This window comes from Triticum aestivum, chromosome 1D (genome assembly GCF_018294505.1).
Source record: "Triticum aestivum cultivar Chinese Spring chromosome 1D, IWGSC CS RefSeq v2.1, whole genome shotgun sequence".
NCBI classification, from domain to species: Eukaryota; Viridiplantae; Streptophyta; class Magnoliopsida; order Poales; family Poaceae; genus Triticum; species Triticum aestivum.
In genome coordinates, this window is record NC_057796.1 from 353,719,546 (window position 1) to 353,737,134 (window position 17,589).

The window sequence follows — 17,589 nt, forward strand, 5'->3', positions numbered from 1 at the left end:
CCCCCCCCCCCCTCCCAGGCGCGTGGGCCTGCCTCGTGGACACCTCGGGCACCTCCTTGACGTGAGACCGACGCCAAAAATTCCTATAAATACAGAAACCTCAGAAAATTAACCTAGGTCGGAAGTTCCGCCGCTGCAAGCCTCTGTAGCCACGAGAAATCAATCTAGGCCCTCTCTGGCACCCTGCCGGAGGGGGCCATCATCATCGGAGGCCATGGAGGAGGATCCCGGAGGGGCCATCATCGCCATGAAGGCCAAGGACCAGAGGGAGAACCTCTTCCCATCTAGGGGGGAGGCTATGGAGGAGGAAGCACAAGGGGGAGAACCTCTCCTCCTCTCTCTCGGTGGCACCGGAGTGCCATCAGGAGGGGAATCATCGCCGCGGTGATCGTCTTCATCAACATCACCATCATCATCACCATCCTCATCTATTTTACGCGGTCCACTCTCCCGCACCCCGCTGTAATCCCTACTTGAACATGGTGCTTTATGCCACATATTATGATCCAATGATGTGTTGCCATCCTATGATGTTTTCAGTAGATATCCTTTGTCTTTGGGTTGATTGATGATCTAGATTGGCACGAGTTGTATGTTTTATTTTGGTGCTGTCCTATGGTTCCCTCCGTGTCGCGCAAGCGTGAGGGATTCCCATTGTAGGGTGTTGCAATACGTTCATGATTCGCTTATAGTGGGTTGGTGAGTGACTGAAACACAAACCCGAGTAAGGGGGTTGTTGCGTATGGGATAAAGGGGACTTGATGCTTTAATGCTATGGTTGGGTTTTACCTTAATGATCTTTAGTAGTTGCGGATGCTTGCTAGAGTTCCAATCATAAGTGCATATGATCCAAGAAGAGAAAGTATGTTAGCTTATGCCTCTCCCTCATATGAAATTGCAATGACGACTACCGGTCTTGTTAACAATTGCCTAGGAAAATTCCGCACACCGATCCATCATTATTCCACACTCGCTATTTATAATATTTAGTAATATATTCTAACTTTATGATAACAGCACCTACTTTTATGTTTTAGCTCTCCGATATCATGCAAAGTTATCCTCTTCATACCCACAATGTAGTTTTATTTCTCGTTTCTAGTTGGAAGCAAACGTTCGGTGTACGTAGAGTCGTATCAGTGGCAGATAGGGCTTGAGAGAATATTGATCTTACCTTTAGCTCCTTGTGGGTTCGACACTCCATACTTATCACTTCCACCTTTGGAAATTGCTACGATAATTCCCTGCACTTGGGGATTATCAGGTACTTAGATTTTGAGTCCTATGCAACATGACACCGCGATACGCTTGTGTAGTGTTTGAGTTCTTTATGACTAAGGCAAGTTCGAAACCTTCCGCACTTCCGTTCATCTTTTATTGCTAGCCTCTACGGTACCGTGCACTGCCCACTCTCACATTGGGACTTGGAGCAAACTTCGTAGGTACATTCAAACTCATGGGAGGACTTTCTCTTTCTCTCCTACACATAAGACACCCCATCTCCACAAAACAACCACCATGCCTACCTACATGGAATTTTCGTAGCCATTCCGAGCATATCTTCATGCACTACCATCATTTTAATTACATGACTAGAGACATTTTGCATTTGCCTTGCATGATCATAGTATGGCTAGCTCGACGGCTTGTCCGTTTTTTATGTCTATGCTATGCCTGATCATTGCACATACTGGTACACTAGCAGAGGCTTTCATCATATAGAGTTTCAATCATGTTTTCAGTTCTGAGTTACGATAACATTCAGTTGAAGTGAGTCATTATAAAAGTGTGATGATCATCATTATTAGATCATGCCCTAGTGAGGAAAAGAATGGAGACTTATGAGTCCTTGAAAAAGTGAAGATGAGGTCCATGAAACTGTTCTTAAAGAAAAGAGAAAACAAGAGGAAAAGAATGGTGGAGACTCATGAATCCTCGAAAAAGTGGGGATGAGGTCCATGAGACTGTTCTAAAAAAATAAGAGAAAGAGAGAGAAGGGGCATCCTACTATCCTTTTACCATACTTGTGCTTCAAAGTAGCACCACTTCATGCATTGTGATGTAGAAAGTTTCATGAGCTTCATGTTTCATACTCGTGGGGAACCTACACTATAGAACTTGGCTTATATATTCCGATGACGAGCATCCTCAAAAGCTTGAGGTCTTCATGAGAAAGCAAGTTGGATGCATGATACGTCTCCAACGTATCTATATTTTTTTATTGTTCCATGCTGTTATATTATCATTCTTGGATGTTTTACAATCATTTTATAGCAACTTTATATCATTTTTTGGGACTAACCGTTTGACTGGCAGTTGTTGTTTTTTGCTTGTTTTTTACTTCGCAGAATATCAGTACCAAACGGAGTCCAAACGCAGCGATACTTTTTGAAGAACTTTTATGGACCAGAAGGAACAACTTGGGCCGAAGAAGTACCAGACGGGTGCCCCAAGGGGGCACAGCCCACCCCAGCGCGCCTGGGGGCCCAGGCGCGCCCTGGTGGGTTGTGCCCACCTCGGTGGCCTCCCGCATCGCCTCTTTGCTCTATAAATACCCCAGAAATCCAAAAACCCAAGGGGAGTCGACGAAACACAATTCCAGCCGCCGCAAGTTCCAAAACCACGAGATCCAATCTAGACACCATCACGGAGGGGTTCATCATCCCCATTGGTGCCTCTCCGATGATGCGTGAGTAGTTCATTGTAGACCTATGGGTTCGTAGGCAGTAGCTAGATGGCTTCTTCTCTCTTTTTGATTCTCAATACAATGGTCTCTTGGAGATCTATTTGATGTAACTCTTTTTGCGGTGTGTTTGTTGGGATCCGATGAACTTTGAGTTTATGATCAGATCTATATCCATTGAAGTTATTTGAGTTTCCTTTGATCTCTTATATGGATGATTACTTACAGCCTCGTATTTATTCTTCGAATCTTTGGTTTAGTTAGGCCGACTAGATCGATTTTTCTTGCCATAGGAAGAGGTGCTTTGTGATGGGTTCGATCGTGCGGTGTTCTTTCCCAGTGAGAGAAGGGCAGCAAGACATGCATGTATCGTTCCTATTAAGGATAACAAGATGGGGGCTATTCCTACATGAATAGATCTCGTCTACATCATGTCATCGTTCTTATTGCATTACTCAGTTTCTCCATGAACTTAATACACTAGATGCATGCTGGATAGTGGTCGATGTGTGGAGTAATAGTAGTAGATGCAGGCAGGAGCAGGTCTACTAAACTTGGACGTGATGCCTATATAATGATCATTGCCTGGATATCATCATAATTATTCGATGTTCTATCAATTGCCCAACAGTAATTTGTTTGCCCACCGTATGCTATTTTCTCGAGAGAAGCCACTAGTGAAATCTACGGCCCCCGGGTCTATTTTCTCATCATATATTTTCAGATCTATATTGCTATTTGCCTTTTTCTTTATTTGCATCTTTTATTTTCAGATCTATATTACAAAAAACCCAAAAACACCTCGCTGAATTTTATTTGTCGTTATTTTATTTGCATCTACCAATCTATCTCTTTACCAATCTTTTACCCGAGAGGGATTGATAACCCCTCTTACATGTCGGGTTGCAAGTATTTGTTCTTTGTGTGCAGGTACCGTTTACATAGTGTAGCTTGGTTCTCCTACTGGTTCGATAACCTTGGTTTCATAACTGAGGGAAATACCTACCGTAGTTGTATTGCATCATCCCTTCCTCTTGGGGGAAATACTGATGCGGACATGAGCTAGCATCAAGTAGAATTTCTGGCGTCGTTGCCGGGGAGACATCATCAACATCTATCAGGTTCCTAATCACAAATCTCATCTCCTTGCAATTTACTTATTTGTCATTTGCCTCTCGTTTTCATCTCCCCCACTTCACAAAAAATTACTGTTCTATTCGCCCACTTTTTCGTTCGCCTTTTTTCGTCAGATCTCCTTGTCTTCAATACTCCAAAACCACTAAGGGGGCAGTTGATGCACTTACAATCCTTAATTGTCATGAGTTGTAACCCTATGGGGGAGACTATGGCGGTAGCGTGCGTGGCACGAAGTTTACCTAGAGTAGAACGTGTTGTGTACCCGGCTCTGCCCACTTGTGCATTTGACCAGTTACTAGAGGATACGATAGTTCATATTCGGTAGTGACTCCAGACACCTCGGGAACGTTTACTACTCAAGCGTCTTCCTTACTAACTTGGTGCCTTTTATTTCCTGTTTTTATTCTTCTTGCTAGTAGTTTAGTTAAATCCCTTTTTATCTCGTTTTCCTAGCAATGATAGAACAGGATATTTCCAAACTTCGGTTTGGGTGCGTACGTGGTTGCATGAAAGTGACAGTGTGGTTGTAGGGTTCGTGGTGCCTTCCTATTCGCTCCCTGTGGGTTCAACACTCTACTTATCACAACTAAAGTGCTATAACAGCGTTGTGCACTTCCAGGTCATCACGCACTAAAACCCTACACTTCCCTTCCGGAGCAGTGGTCGGATGGGGAGGAAGTCAATGGAGGGGTGTAGCCGATTGAGCTACCCGTGCGGAGCTGTGCGCTGGGCGGGAAGGGCTAGTTCCAGCATCGGCGTTGTGGATGCGGGCAACAGGGGGCGTCGCAACAAATCCGGAATTGTCGCCCTTGTCCACCCCGTGCCCGCTATAACGCAATGTGGAGAGCCAGCTTGTCCTCGTCGCCAGCCACATCACGGAGGAACACGTCCCAGTCGTCGTCGCCTAAGTCATCGGAGTGGCTGTTGGTGTTGTACATACTCCACGGAGATTGGGGGTTGGCGGATTGGAGAAAGAGAGGAGAAGAGATGGAGACCGGGGTGGAGTGAAGTGAGGTGAGGGTTCGATCCAGATGGGTTTTTTGTGTGGTCATGGTGGGGCAGAGCTAGGTCGGGCTGACGTGGCTGACGCGCCCGGACACGCCCCATATCCGCCCTACATTTGGGTTGGATATGGAATTCTCGGACAGCCCGGGCGTTTGAGGACGGTTTGAAGCTTGCGGGTGGGTTAGGTTTTTTCGACCGGTCTATGACCGGTCCGCCCGCCCGGGGTTTGAAACCGGTTTGAGGCGCTAGGATGTATATGCTCTTAGGAGGTAACCTACCATCTTGCCAGAACCAGAGCAAGTAGCCTCCAAGATGATGATAATGTCTCAAAGCTCTTTGGCAAAGAGAGTCCTTGGAGCAGGTGCCAGCACACCATGACGCAACCACATTGTCACCCTCGGGGACCATTTTCGTGATGCACTCAGGTGAGTGAAAGACAACAATGTGAGACCCTCCACGCTCCACAAAGACGAGTGACTGGCTAGGCTCCAACGGTGGTTGTGTGGGCACGGCGGTCTCGAGCGAGTCCATCTCCAGAAGCACCATCGAGAGAGGCGAAGTGGGTTTCCCACACAACACCTAAAGCTCGGGTATGATTTGCAAAAGCTGGAGCCACAACCTCGACAATAGCCACGCTCCTACAGATGTCTAACACGATAGGCGGCGGCGATGGGCAGGGACTACCACGAGGAGAGAAATGGCCAATGAAATTTGCTTCATCCTCTCCGATGAAATCCAACCAGGGCTTAGCCTTCGAAGGCACGATAGGCATAACTGTGAGCCCACCAAGAGAGCTTCCGCTCCTTCCAAGAAACTCCCAATTCTTGTCAGTCAATCTTATAGCTCGAAGCGAAACAACTTGTCCTTCTTAGTGGGGACAGACTACATCGGCCCATCTATTGGCATAACATCATTGTCGGGTACATGCGTTGTGTGTGTGCGGGGGTTGCAGCAGCGCGTTGGGGCGACATAGTCTGGTCATTGTGGTGCGTTGCACGTAAGAACCGAGCGAGGTGGCCAAAGTGGAGGCAGTTTGTGCACCGGATAGGGTCCCTGTAGGAGACAGCACGATGACCTCTATAGAGGCACCCAGAACATTGGTCCCTCGGCCACAGCGAAGGAGACGCCCGCGCGCTGGGCATGTGGTGACAGAAGGCTGCAGTAGGTGGAGAACGACGACACCCGTAACGAGGTGCCACTCCTCCGATGAAACCCCACGAGGTGCGAGTGCGCAACACACAAGGGCTTTTTAGATTGTACGACAAAGACACACTTGTCTGAATTAAGCTTCATCCAGAATCTACGTAAATTGGCGAAGGCCTCGGCCAGTTTGCGTTGAGAGTGTTGGCCCTCTTGGTCTTGACCAATACGTCGTCGACGTAAGCCTCGACGTTGACGCCGATCTGCTTATCGAGGTATTTGTGCATAGCGCGCTGGTATGGGCCCCTGCATTATTCAACCCAAAGGGGTGATGTAGCAGAACATCATGTACATTATGAAAGAGGTGGCCTCCTCATTGGCCACTTTTGTTCGAATTTGATGGTACCCGGAATACGCGTCTAGAAATGACAATAGGTCATGTCCCGCGGTGGCGTTGATTATCTGATAGATGCGAGGGAGCGGCTAAGGTTCTTTCGAGTAGACCTTGTTGATGTCTTTGTAGTCAACGCACGCGCACCATGTGTCGTTTTCTTGGTCACCATGACATGAGTCAGTCGGGGTGCTTCACTTCTCGGATGAATCCGACCTTCAGGAGCTTTGCGATTTCTTCGCCCATGGCTAGCGCTTGGGTTATGAGGACCGACGTAGCATATGTTTGACAGGTCGGGTTCCTTTAGGTATATTCAATTTGTGCTCTATGATAAGTAAAGTAAAACCTAGGGTTTACAGTTAATAGGGTTTACAGTTAATTGGGTATTTTGCTAGACTAGCCATGGAATCGTAAGATTAAGTAAAGTAAAACTTAGGGTTTGGGGGAATATTTCTCGATAGCTTCCATTTCCTCAGCCACTGGGCTTATATAGTCTTACGGCTCGGCAATGGAGATTGATAGCAAATTACAGTTACTGAAAGTAAACAGTGTTAACGGCGAGTGAAACGCTACAGGACAGAGGATAACTAAGACGATGGACTGTAGCCGTTGGGTCTTCATAACTCAACTCGAAGCGTCATGCGATTTAACCGAAGGTGTCGACAGGCTTCAGATACAGGTCTGGTTGAGACTTGGACGCTGACAGAAGAGGCCACATGTTGAGGTAGCATACGTGGTCTCCTATGCTGTGTCACGTCGGCCGCTCGGATGCAGGTACTACTACCAGTAATCTTCGTTGCTGGTACCAAACCGCCTCGAACGGTTCCATTCTAGGCGCCGCTGTTTTAAAGACCGTGGCTCCCATCCCAGCACCCGATCCCTAACAAGGTCGACTTTTTCTAGCTTAGCCCGATCTCATCATCAGAACAGATGCTCCGCCCAACAAACAGTATCAACCTACCGGTGTAGCAAGCACGTGACGTGCCACCACTCATCCCAGCACTGATCGTAGAGAGTGCTTCTCTGAGTCATATCTGAGACCCCAACGCCACGTCGCATTTCTCTCATATTTTTCCGTACCAGCAGAAAAACTGCATGTCCTGCCGATCCAAAGCCGCTTAACTGAATGCAGATTGCTTCTAAATTTCTAATAATAATTTCCAAATCCTTTCACATCACGCAACTGTACGCACACACTTCTTTTTCCTTGGAAATTCCAGAGAGAGCATTCAGCAAAAGGGAGGAGCAACACGCATATCGGCCGGTCGATATCTCCGAGCCCACTTTCGAACTTGTTTAACAACCGGCACCAATTAAAAGACGACGGTGAGGGCAGGCGTCGTCGTCAGCTCAGGCTGAGCCCCCCATCGCGAGCAAATCCGAGCGGCCGGAGGTGAGTGGGGGGAGAGACTTTTGTGCGGCACACCACCGTCTGTCTTTGATTTCGAAGAAGGGGTCAAAGAAAGGGTGCGCCCAACCGAACCGCACATGCGCAGTGGGGAATGAACTCCAAGCAACAGCGAAGGAGATTGATCGCAGATCGGCTGGCGTAGGACACGGATCGATTGCTACGTGCGACAGCATCCATGTAGATAGACGTTGGCCTCGTGTGTCCAGTGAGTGACCCTGCACGCATCCCTGGCACACGGCGACGGCGATTTGTTTGCTTCGTGCACCTAAATTCTTTTCTTTTCACGTGGCTTCCCAGGACGACCGTAGGCGATTCCTCGCACGGAAGCCCCCTGCTATTTCCGCAAAGACCATCCTCCCGTTTCCCTGCCAAGTTCACAGCATGTGCCGAGACGATAATACTACGAGTCTTGCCTGGAAGGCTGGTCTTAGCTTTGAACCACCAAGGATATTTAGTAGTATAGCTGGTAACGCTGACCTAGCTATTTGCCGGATCCTGGAGCCAGACCAGACTCCTGCAATGGCCGGCTCACAAGTCACAAGTCTTTGCTTGCTTCTACGTTCTACCGAACTAAAGAAAAAAATAATAGAAAAGAATATCTTTAATGGAAGTTGGAACATGCAACAATGGATAAGAAGAAGAAAGTAGGAATAAATGGTGCGCGGGCTTTATTGGTTGTCTGCTCACGCTATTGCCCATACTGACTGACCACTACGCTGGTGGAATCCACGCTATCCCAAACGGCAATGCACATCTTCATCACTTTTTTGCTCCCATCTTCTCCATACAACTAAGCAATTTTCCCCGAGGATAACTTAGAAATTTGCAACCACCTTGCATTTGCAGTGCGTAGAGACAGTTGACACTGACACTCTCTTACGAGCAGCAAGAATGCAAAGTCTGATCATGACCAAACAAGCACATTACCACCATTGGAGAGGATGGTTGGTGCAAAGGCTGACCTAAGCTTGCATGTGAGGAGCAAGTAGGCCAGCCACCGGATCATAATTAGTCCAGACTTGCAAAGGAGCAAGGAATATACCAAGAATGTCCCACGGAATAAACTCATGTAAAATGTCCAGGCTAGATGGAATGTACCGAGAATTTTGATAATTATTCTATCTGAGTATCTACAGCTTCCTTCCCAAGTAAAGTGGAAGAAAAATTAACCAGCCGATACAGGATGAACTACATGTCCACTCTCAGATTATCAAGACATGACTAAACTCTCCCGAGCTCCCAATGCAAGAGCGGAGAATGCATGCAAAGCAAAGGCTTAACTTATTGCATCCAGCGCGACTCTCGCAACTTCAAGGATAACTCTCCATCAGAGGTGAAGGTGCTTATGTTCAAAAATATGGTTTTTGGTCCTGGCAACAAAGTTCAGCTGCTTCCTTTTGGACCAGCTCGACATGGCGACAAATTCATCAGGTGAAGGAAAACATCACAGAAGAATCAGCGCCGGCCGAGTACCCTACTTCTAATGTTATTCCTTGACTTCACCATAGGTTGCCTGGTATTACTCTTAGGCTTTGGTATGTCACCCAGCTCCATTACTTGTATCGTGCGCTGCTTCTTTGCTGTGGCGGATGGAAGAGTACAGTTAGATAAACCACAAGATCATATATGTGATAAAAGAAAATATTGCAACAAAAAGACGACACGAACCATTTTCAGCTTCCTGATAACGTTCCTGGAGCCTACGCTTGGCTGCCTCCAACCTTACGTTGCTTTCCAAGCCATCCTGGGTCTTTGGCCTTGCCGACTCTAACCTGACTCCTGATGAAGGCTGCGCACGAAGCCTTGATTTCTGGAGTCAAAGGATAGATATAAGTCATGAGATCTTAAGCATCATCATAGCTTAAGTCTCAGTAACATGTGATACTTACATCCACATGACCCATTGCAGGTTTTCTTTCGACACCGAAGTGTTCCTGAGTCTGTTTGTACTTCATCTCACCGATGGGCTTCTGTTGAGTAGCTGCCTTCATTGGTCTCATAGATCCAGAATCAGAACTCAGGGGCCTGGATTGCTTGTTGAGCATGCCATGGGGCTTGGCTTGCAAATTTGAACCTTGAGGTTTTTGCTGGTTTGTATGCCTCATTGGTGGTTCTTGCCTTGTCAATTCTGGCCTCCTGAACTGATCTCTTTCAACAGTTCCAACAGGTCGAGTAAGTTCTGGTTTTGACACAGTTGAATGGTTTGCAGGCCTCCTGCCATTGTTTTCCCTCTTGTTTCCAAGGCGGACATCATTGTTGTGTCTCAAGTCTGTCATAATATAATGTTAGTTACCACAATCCGTGGAGTGCTAGCATAGCAAGGGAAAACTAAGCAATTTGGGTAGTTGTACTCACTTCCATCTTCATCCATTTCGTCAAAGAACTTCAGGTTGCAAAGGCGAACAGGCAAAATAACAATGGAAGTTAATTAGCTTATTGTTCGACACTAAAACAATTCAGATAGCAAGAGTGGATATATTAGTACCTCAGAGAGTTGAATGGCAGTAGTCTCAGGTGCAAAGAATGCTCCTTCATCCAAAGGTGGAGAAGGAAGGCCTTCTTCTTCTTCATCATCATCCACAACAGAAGGGTTTGAAGTTCCTGGGGAGTTGTCTACAGGTAAAAGCAGCAATAATATAGTAAGCTAAGAGGCTTGCAACTGAGCATTCATTCACTCAGAATTAACTCTGAAACTGATGGATGAAATAATGTAACATTGAACAAACTCAGATCCTTTACCTGCAAGGGCAACGTTGGTAGTACTGACCCACTCATCAACCAAAATTTTCCAATCCCTGGAAACACAAAAAGCAACTGAAGATGTCAACAATAGTTTACAAGATTGCTTTGGACTCATGCTAACAAGGTGATTTTCTCATTTTTCTTTGGGATGCTGAACAAAGGTAAATTGTGAGTATGTAGCAGTGCAGATGGACTGGTACTGGTCAAAATCTTTTCGGAACATGAGAGAAGTAATTTGCCTCACTGAACTCTTCAAATTCAAGCATGAACTAGTTCTATAAAGCCAAACTAGATAAAGGTTCATGAAGCTTACTGTATGAGAGCCAGCGCGAGGTGACGAATCTGCTGCGAGCTGTGCTTCCGAAGGCCATTAACAGCCCTCCCAATCTCAGTAGCCTACGATGAACAGCCCCAAAGATAAGCAAACCAAATAACAACAAAACCAGATATCTCGTATGCGGTATGCAAAATATATAGGTACCTTAAGCGTGGAGACGGACAATTGCATCAGCTGCAGCCTCCTAAGTGAGTCGAACAGAGTAGCATCCGACTGCAAGACACCGTTTGTGTTTTAGTTCAGATCAATGCTAAGTGCTCACTGGAGTTGACAAATAACAGGTTTAGCAATGAATGGAAGAACTGCACAGATAGGAGTGCATACATGGTCTTGCTTGTGCAGCAGGAGCTCCTTGATGCGGAGGACCTCCCCAACGATCTGTGACTCCTCATCGATCTCGTTGGTTAGGGCCTCCAGCTCCTCAGCCTCCGGGTCGTCATCCTCAGCGTGGTGGTCCTCCTCCGCCGGCGCGGCCGCGTCCTGCTCCTCCTCCACGTCGTTGTCGTCGTCATAGTTGTGGCCGTAGTTGCTGGCGGCGGCGCGGCGGAGGCGCTCGTCGTCCTCGGAGTCGGAGTCGTCATCCTCGCTGATGCCGCCGCCGAGCGCCCCGCCCCCGGGCGCGCCGAGGCTGCTGCTGTCGACCTTGCAGTCCTTCTCGGGGACGCGGCGCACGCTGCCCTTGTCCTCCGCGACGGCGGGCGTGGCGGGGGGGACGGAGCCGGTGCTGGCGGTGCAGCCGTGGCAGGAGGGGCGAGCGAGGAGCGCGTTGAAGAGGCGCTCGGCTATGCGGTCGCGGCGGCGCAGGAACTCCTGCGGCTCGTCGGCGGCGGCGACGAGGATGGCCTTCTCGATGGCCTCGCAGATGCCGACGCCGGCGCCCCGGAAGAAGCCGCGCCACCGGTCGAGCCCGTCGTCGGCCATCGCCCCCGAGATCGCGGCCCCGACAGACGAGAACAAACAGCTAGCACTACTAGAAGAACCGATGCTCCGCCGATTACCCCTTGTGAAATTATTACTACGCCGCGGCCGAGAATCTAATCCCAGCCCCCGATCGCGAATCCGATGCCCCCCGGAATCCGCCGATCGTGAAAGCGAAATTCGCCCAAAAATCAAATCGACGAACAGAAAACGAATCGAGAAAACCGAGTCGAGTTGGGTTAGGTTTCCCTTCGTTGGTTGCTTGGCCCCCAAGTGCCGGTTTCCTTGAGGATTTCTGCGGCGGCAGGAAGAACCTTACCAAATCCTATCTGGCCCTTGCGGAAAGGGGGAGGTAGGGTAGGGTAGGGCTGGGGGTGGGAGGAAGAAGACGGTGCGGCTCGGCTGGGCTGGGGGGAGAAGGCGAGGCTAGGCGAGGGCGATGCGACCACCAGGAAGGGTCGGGACGGGATGTGGACGGGGCGCGGCGGGTGGATAGGGACGCGGATGGCAGGGTACGCTACGCGACCCGAGCCCACGAGGACTAGGAGCACCGGCACGCACGCACGCACAGCGCAGCTAATTGAACAAGAGCTACCCGCGATGCGACGACCCCTCCCTCCCGCCCCGTGGGCCCAAAAGGCCAAAATATGCGCGGTAAAACAAACCGGGTCGCGTCACCGCTTCGCTTCTTTTCCTTGTGCAGGAGGGGGGCGGGGCGACGCGGCGGCCTCGTGGTGGCTTCTTTGGTTTGACCCCGCCGAGTCGAGTCGAGTCGACATGCACTCTCTTTCTCCCGCCTCCCCTCCCCTCCCCTGGTTTTGTTTAGCAGTAGTATATAGTTTGGTACTGGCATTAACTACTTCGATCGCTGCCCATGATTTACTCCATTATTATCGGCAGTGCCAATTGATTGCCTAATTTCGTTCTCATCTCACCAAATATCCCTCCAAATCAATCAAACATAACTGTTCACTACTCCATTACTGAAATGATTTTGGTTTGGGGCGTAGTAGTTCTTTTTGAATCAAAATAAACCTATAATATACTAGTATGTTCCGGATAGCAACGTTCTGGAGCCCACCACGGGTCCATGACAGCGTAGTTACCTTCTGTAGACTCTAGTGTAGTTTTCTGTTTTTGCTACAGCAGGGGTGGCTCGTTGCGGTTAACGCCCTTGGCTCGGCTCCAGCGGTTGCTTCCAAAATGGCCCAGGCAACCGTATCCCTGGGTTGTTCCACGGAAGGATTCTCCACGCGCAAGTGGCATGTGTTTCTTGCTTCCTTTTGGAAGGAATATGTGGCTCTTGCCATCTCTAGCTGACCTCGGTGCACCACAGACTTTGCACTACTTCAGTTGTGACCTTGTGGCTGCCTCTCCTATGAGGCCAGCTGTCGTGGTTTTGTCACGACAGATGTCCTAGAAAAAGGACTTAATCATGCAGCCATCGTGACGGTTAGCTTAAAGGGGTTAAAGCGGACAAAGGATGTGGAGAGTTTATACTGGTTCGGCCCTTTGCGGTGAAGGTACAGGCCTAATCCAGTTGTTGTGGAATTGCTAAGGTTTTGATGACCAGAGAGCGAATCCGCTATGCCTGGCTCTCGAGTTGTTGTTTTTGTCCCTAAACCACCGCCGGTGTTGAAGATATAGACCTTAGAGTCACCCGCCAGGAGGGGCCGGGTTACTCATAATGGTCATCGCCAGAAGCCCGGCGCCAAGCTTGAAGACGGTGGGCCAAAGATGGGCTTAAGACCCGGATATGGCTTAAGGCCCGTAGTTACAATCATCATTATGGTAGAACTTGTAGTGTAAGGCAAGAATAGTTGAGAGTCCGAACCGGACACTCTTATGAGCCGGCCGGGACTCTAAGAGTTGCTGGGTGTCAGCCTCCTTATATAAAGGGACGACCCGGCAGCGGTTTAGGGGCAAGAAAGATCTCATCGAGAGCCGGGCATAGCAGTTAAGCTCCCTGGTCATCGAAACCCTAATCAATACCACCTCAACTGGACGTAGGCTTTTACCTTCACCGTAAGGGGCCGAACCAGTATAAACCCACGTGTTCCTTGTCCCGTTAACCCCTTCAAGCTTCCTAGCGGCGATGGCTCCACGACTAAGTCCTAGCTTGAGGACATCTGCCGTGACAATTCCACGACAGTTGGCGCCCAGCGTGGGGCCTGCGCACGGTGGATTTGAGTTCTTGAAGGGCAGCTTCGAAGGGCTCAAGGGATACGCTGTGGGCCGGATGACCAAGAGTCGTCGCGGCAAGCTCTACATCGACGATGCAAACTGGGGCCCCGACGCCGGCTCAATTGAGTACGGGTACCGGGTCCCCTTCGGCGGAATTCATGTTTTCATTGGCAAGATTGGTGAGCCGGGCCCTGAGCCGGATCTCTGCGCCGATCTCATCGAGACGGCTCAGCGTGCACGACCCGCCCGGGCCCTGCCTGCCTTAAAGCATGCTTTTGTGGGATGTATCCATGGAGGGCTCTCTGATAGATCTGGATCTGGTGACGAGACGGCCGCCGGCTCTGACGGCGAGTCGTCCACCGATGAGTCAAACTCGTTGTATCAACTTCAAGATGTAGGCTCATGGGTTGTTCCGATGGTGACAGTATTCCGGACCCGTTTGAGCCGCCAAGCCGGGTTGGAATCTTCATGGCCGGTGCGCAGCCTGTTCAGAACCTTGCTGCTGGAACGGGAAACCCGATGCCCTCGCCGGCTCAGGTGCTGATGGATCTCACAGACAAGATGACAGCCCTGTTGACCGCCGCGGTTGACCCGGCGGATCAAGCTCAGCATGATGCGGAGGTGGCGCAGTTAAAGTTAGATCTAGTGAAAGCCAAAGAGGATCTGGCAGCGGAAGGGATCAGGATAGCTGCGCAGAGGGCGGCTCTCGACGCCCAAACCCAGTTGATTCAGGCGCAGTCCTTCCGACTCACGATGGATCAAAATGCGTCCAATGAGGTCATGAGAAGGAGGCATCAAAAAGCCCAATCTCGACTCCCTCCGGTTTACGATCCTCGAAACCTCTTCAACACGCCAGGTGCAGGGTCTAGTAACCCGCCAGGGATCATAGTGCCCGGGTCTGGGACCCCTGTTCAGCCACAAGTGATGGGGCCTCCCCGGGTGAACCCTGCCCCGCCTCAGTATGTGCCAATACCACCGGGTCATTATGCTAACCCGCTGGAGAACATGGTTGCCGCAGCAGCACGGCTGGCGGCCCTCCCAATTGACGGCGACTCTCCGACGGCTATTGAAACCCGCCGGGTCAGGGAACTCCTTCAGACAGCACTGGCGCAGCAAGAGGCGTACTCTTACAGCCGGGACAGGATCCACTCGACCCCTCGTCCAGGCCGGAGCCCGAGTTATAGCAGACACATGGTCTCAGCGACCGGCTCAAGTAACGTCCGACGCCACGACCCGCCCCCTGGCCACGGCCCGGCTCATAACGGAGCCTTTCACGCAGCAGACCAAGACAGAGCGCGGCAAGAGGCGGAGCAGGTGCCTCAGTTGACGGCTTACCAGACTCCCCCGGCTTGTCCGACGACTTCCGTCGACGTGGGTATCCCTACCAGGACTGGAGGTGTCCCTTGTTTAGTGCCAGCTCTCCGTAATGAGCGTCTACCAAAGGACTTCAAAGGCCCTAGGAAGGTGCCTAATTACACGGCTGATTTACAACCCGCAGCCTGGATCGAAAGTTACGAGATGGCCATGGAACTGCTGGAGGTCAGTGAAGCGGCAATGGCCAAATACTTCACCATGATGTTGGATGGGACGGCCCGCACTTGGTTGAAAGGGCTACCACCGAATTCCATCGGGTCTTGGGCCGAGCTGAAAGCCCGGTTCATCCAAAACTTCAAGGATACCTGTAGGCAGTCTATGTCAATTGTGGATTTGACTAACTGTAAGCAGCAGGAGGGTGAGTCTACGACACATTTGGTTCGCCGGGTTAAGGAGATAATACATTCCTCCGATAAGATGGATGCCGGCTCTGCAGTCTTAATGTTGGAACAGAATTGTCGTTTCGTGCCCGTGAAGATGAAACTCGGGCGGCTTAAGCACGACTGCAATGATATGGGTACACTGATGGCGGCTCTCGTTAAGTACGCCGATTCTGATGGTACCAAGGACCCCGCTTCAGATGATGAAAGGACAGGGAAGGGAAAGAAGAACGACAATGGCAAGGGTCCTCAGCATAACCCGGGGAACCAAGGAGGTGGCAAGCGCAAGGCCGATGGTAGCCTAGAGTTCGTAGCCAACGCCAGCTCACAGGGTAATAACCAGCGACGCAAGGGGAAGCCCCCTCCCCGAGCCGGCGGGTCAGGCCCGACGCTGGAGCAGCTGTTGAATGAGCCTTGTCCAAGGCATGGCTCTAGAGAGAAGCCAGCTACTCATCTATGGAAGGATTGTGCAATCATGAAAGCCTTTAAGAATTCCAACGCCTTTAACGGCAACAATGGCCCGGGCGGTGGCTCAGGTGCCGGCGGCTTTCATGGCCCGGGCGGCGGCTCAAATTCTAATCCTCAGAACGGTCAAGGGGGCTTTAATCAGCAGTCTGGCCAGGGTCATCAACAGCAGCAGGGGGGTTATCAGACCAATCCAAAGCAGCTTAGCGGTGGACAGTATCATGTGTTTACCACCAGTCTGTGTAAGCGAGATCAGAAGCTTCATAAGAGGGCTGTGAATGCTGTTGAGCCGGCGGTTCCACGCTACTTGCGGTGGTCTGAGCAGTCTATAGTGTGGAGTAGGAAGGATCACCCTCCCCGGGTGGATAATCCGGGTCACTTGGCCTTGGTGGTGGCTCCTCAGGTGGGAGGATATAAGTTCACTAAGGTGCTCATGGATGGAGGCAGCAGCATCAACATCCTTTATTATGAGACTTTCCGTCGTATGGGGTTGATTGATAAGAACCTCAGCCAGTCAAACACTATTTTCCATGGTGTGGTACCTGGTAAGTCGGCTTATCTAGTCGGCAAGATCGAGTTGGAAGTGGCCTTTGGAGATGAGCACAACTACAGGGTGGAAAAATTGACCTTTGAGGTGGTCAAGATAAGAAGTCCGTACCATGCCATATTTGGGCGGCCGGCTTACGCCAAGTTCATGGCACGACCGTGTTACGTGTATTTACAGCTCAAGATGCCGGGTCCTAATGGGACCATTACGGTTCACGGCAGCCGGAAGGTGGCCCTGGAGTGTGAGGAAGGCGATGCAGCTTATGCAGAATCTGTTTGCGCAACAGAGGAGTTGAAGTTTTACAAAGACAACGTCGACCCAACAGATATGACCTCTCTGAAAAAGCCGACTACGGAGCATGAGCCGGCAATGAAATTTAAGTCGGCTGATGAGACTAAACTTGTTGATTTCGTTCCAGGAGATTCATCTCAGCAGTTTAGCATCAGTGCCAATCTGGATCCAAAATAGGAAAGCGCGCTCATCGAGTTCATCCGTGAGAATAGGGACATTTTTGCATGGAAGCCGTCTGACATGCCAGGTGTACCTAGAGAACTCGCTGAGCACACTCTCAATGTTGATCCGAAATTTAAGCCGGTCAGGCAGTTCCTTCGGCGGTTTAATGAAGAGAGGCAGAAAGCTATTGGTGAAGAGGTGGCCCGGCTCTTGGCGGCCGGGTTTATCGTTGAAGTCTTTCACCCAGAATGGTTAGCTAACCCGGTGCTCGTACTCAAGAAGAACGACACCTAGCGGATGTGTGTGGACTACACGGACTTGAACAAGGCGTGTCCGGCTGATCCTTTCGCCCTTCCCCGTATTGATCAAATTATTGATGCTACGGCGGGTTGTGAGCGCTTAAGTTTCTTGGATGCTTATTC

The 17,589-nt window shown here is 50.1% G+C and overlaps 1 protein-coding gene across 1 annotated transcript; it reads right to left on the bottom strand.

Annotated features, from left to right (window-relative positions):
- Positions 1-8,817: 8,817 nt before the first annotated feature.
- On the bottom strand, positions 8,818-12,300 carry LOC123182023 (probable mediator of RNA polymerase II transcription subunit 26b). Its single transcript, XM_044594456.1, has 9 exons — positions 11,171-12,300; positions 10,991-11,059; positions 10,823-10,905; positions 10,507-10,562; positions 10,253-10,380; positions 10,123-10,150; positions 9,657-10,036; positions 9,436-9,577; positions 8,818-9,347 (listed from the first exon to the last, which is right to left on the bottom strand). The coding sequence occupies exons 1-9, from the start codon at positions 11,765-11,767 to the stop codon at positions 9,223-9,225; spliced, it is 1,608 nt and encodes a 535-aa protein (XP_044450391.1). The 5' UTR covers positions 11,768-12,300; the 3' UTR covers positions 8,818-9,222.
- Positions 12,301-17,589: the final 5,289 nt, after the last annotated feature.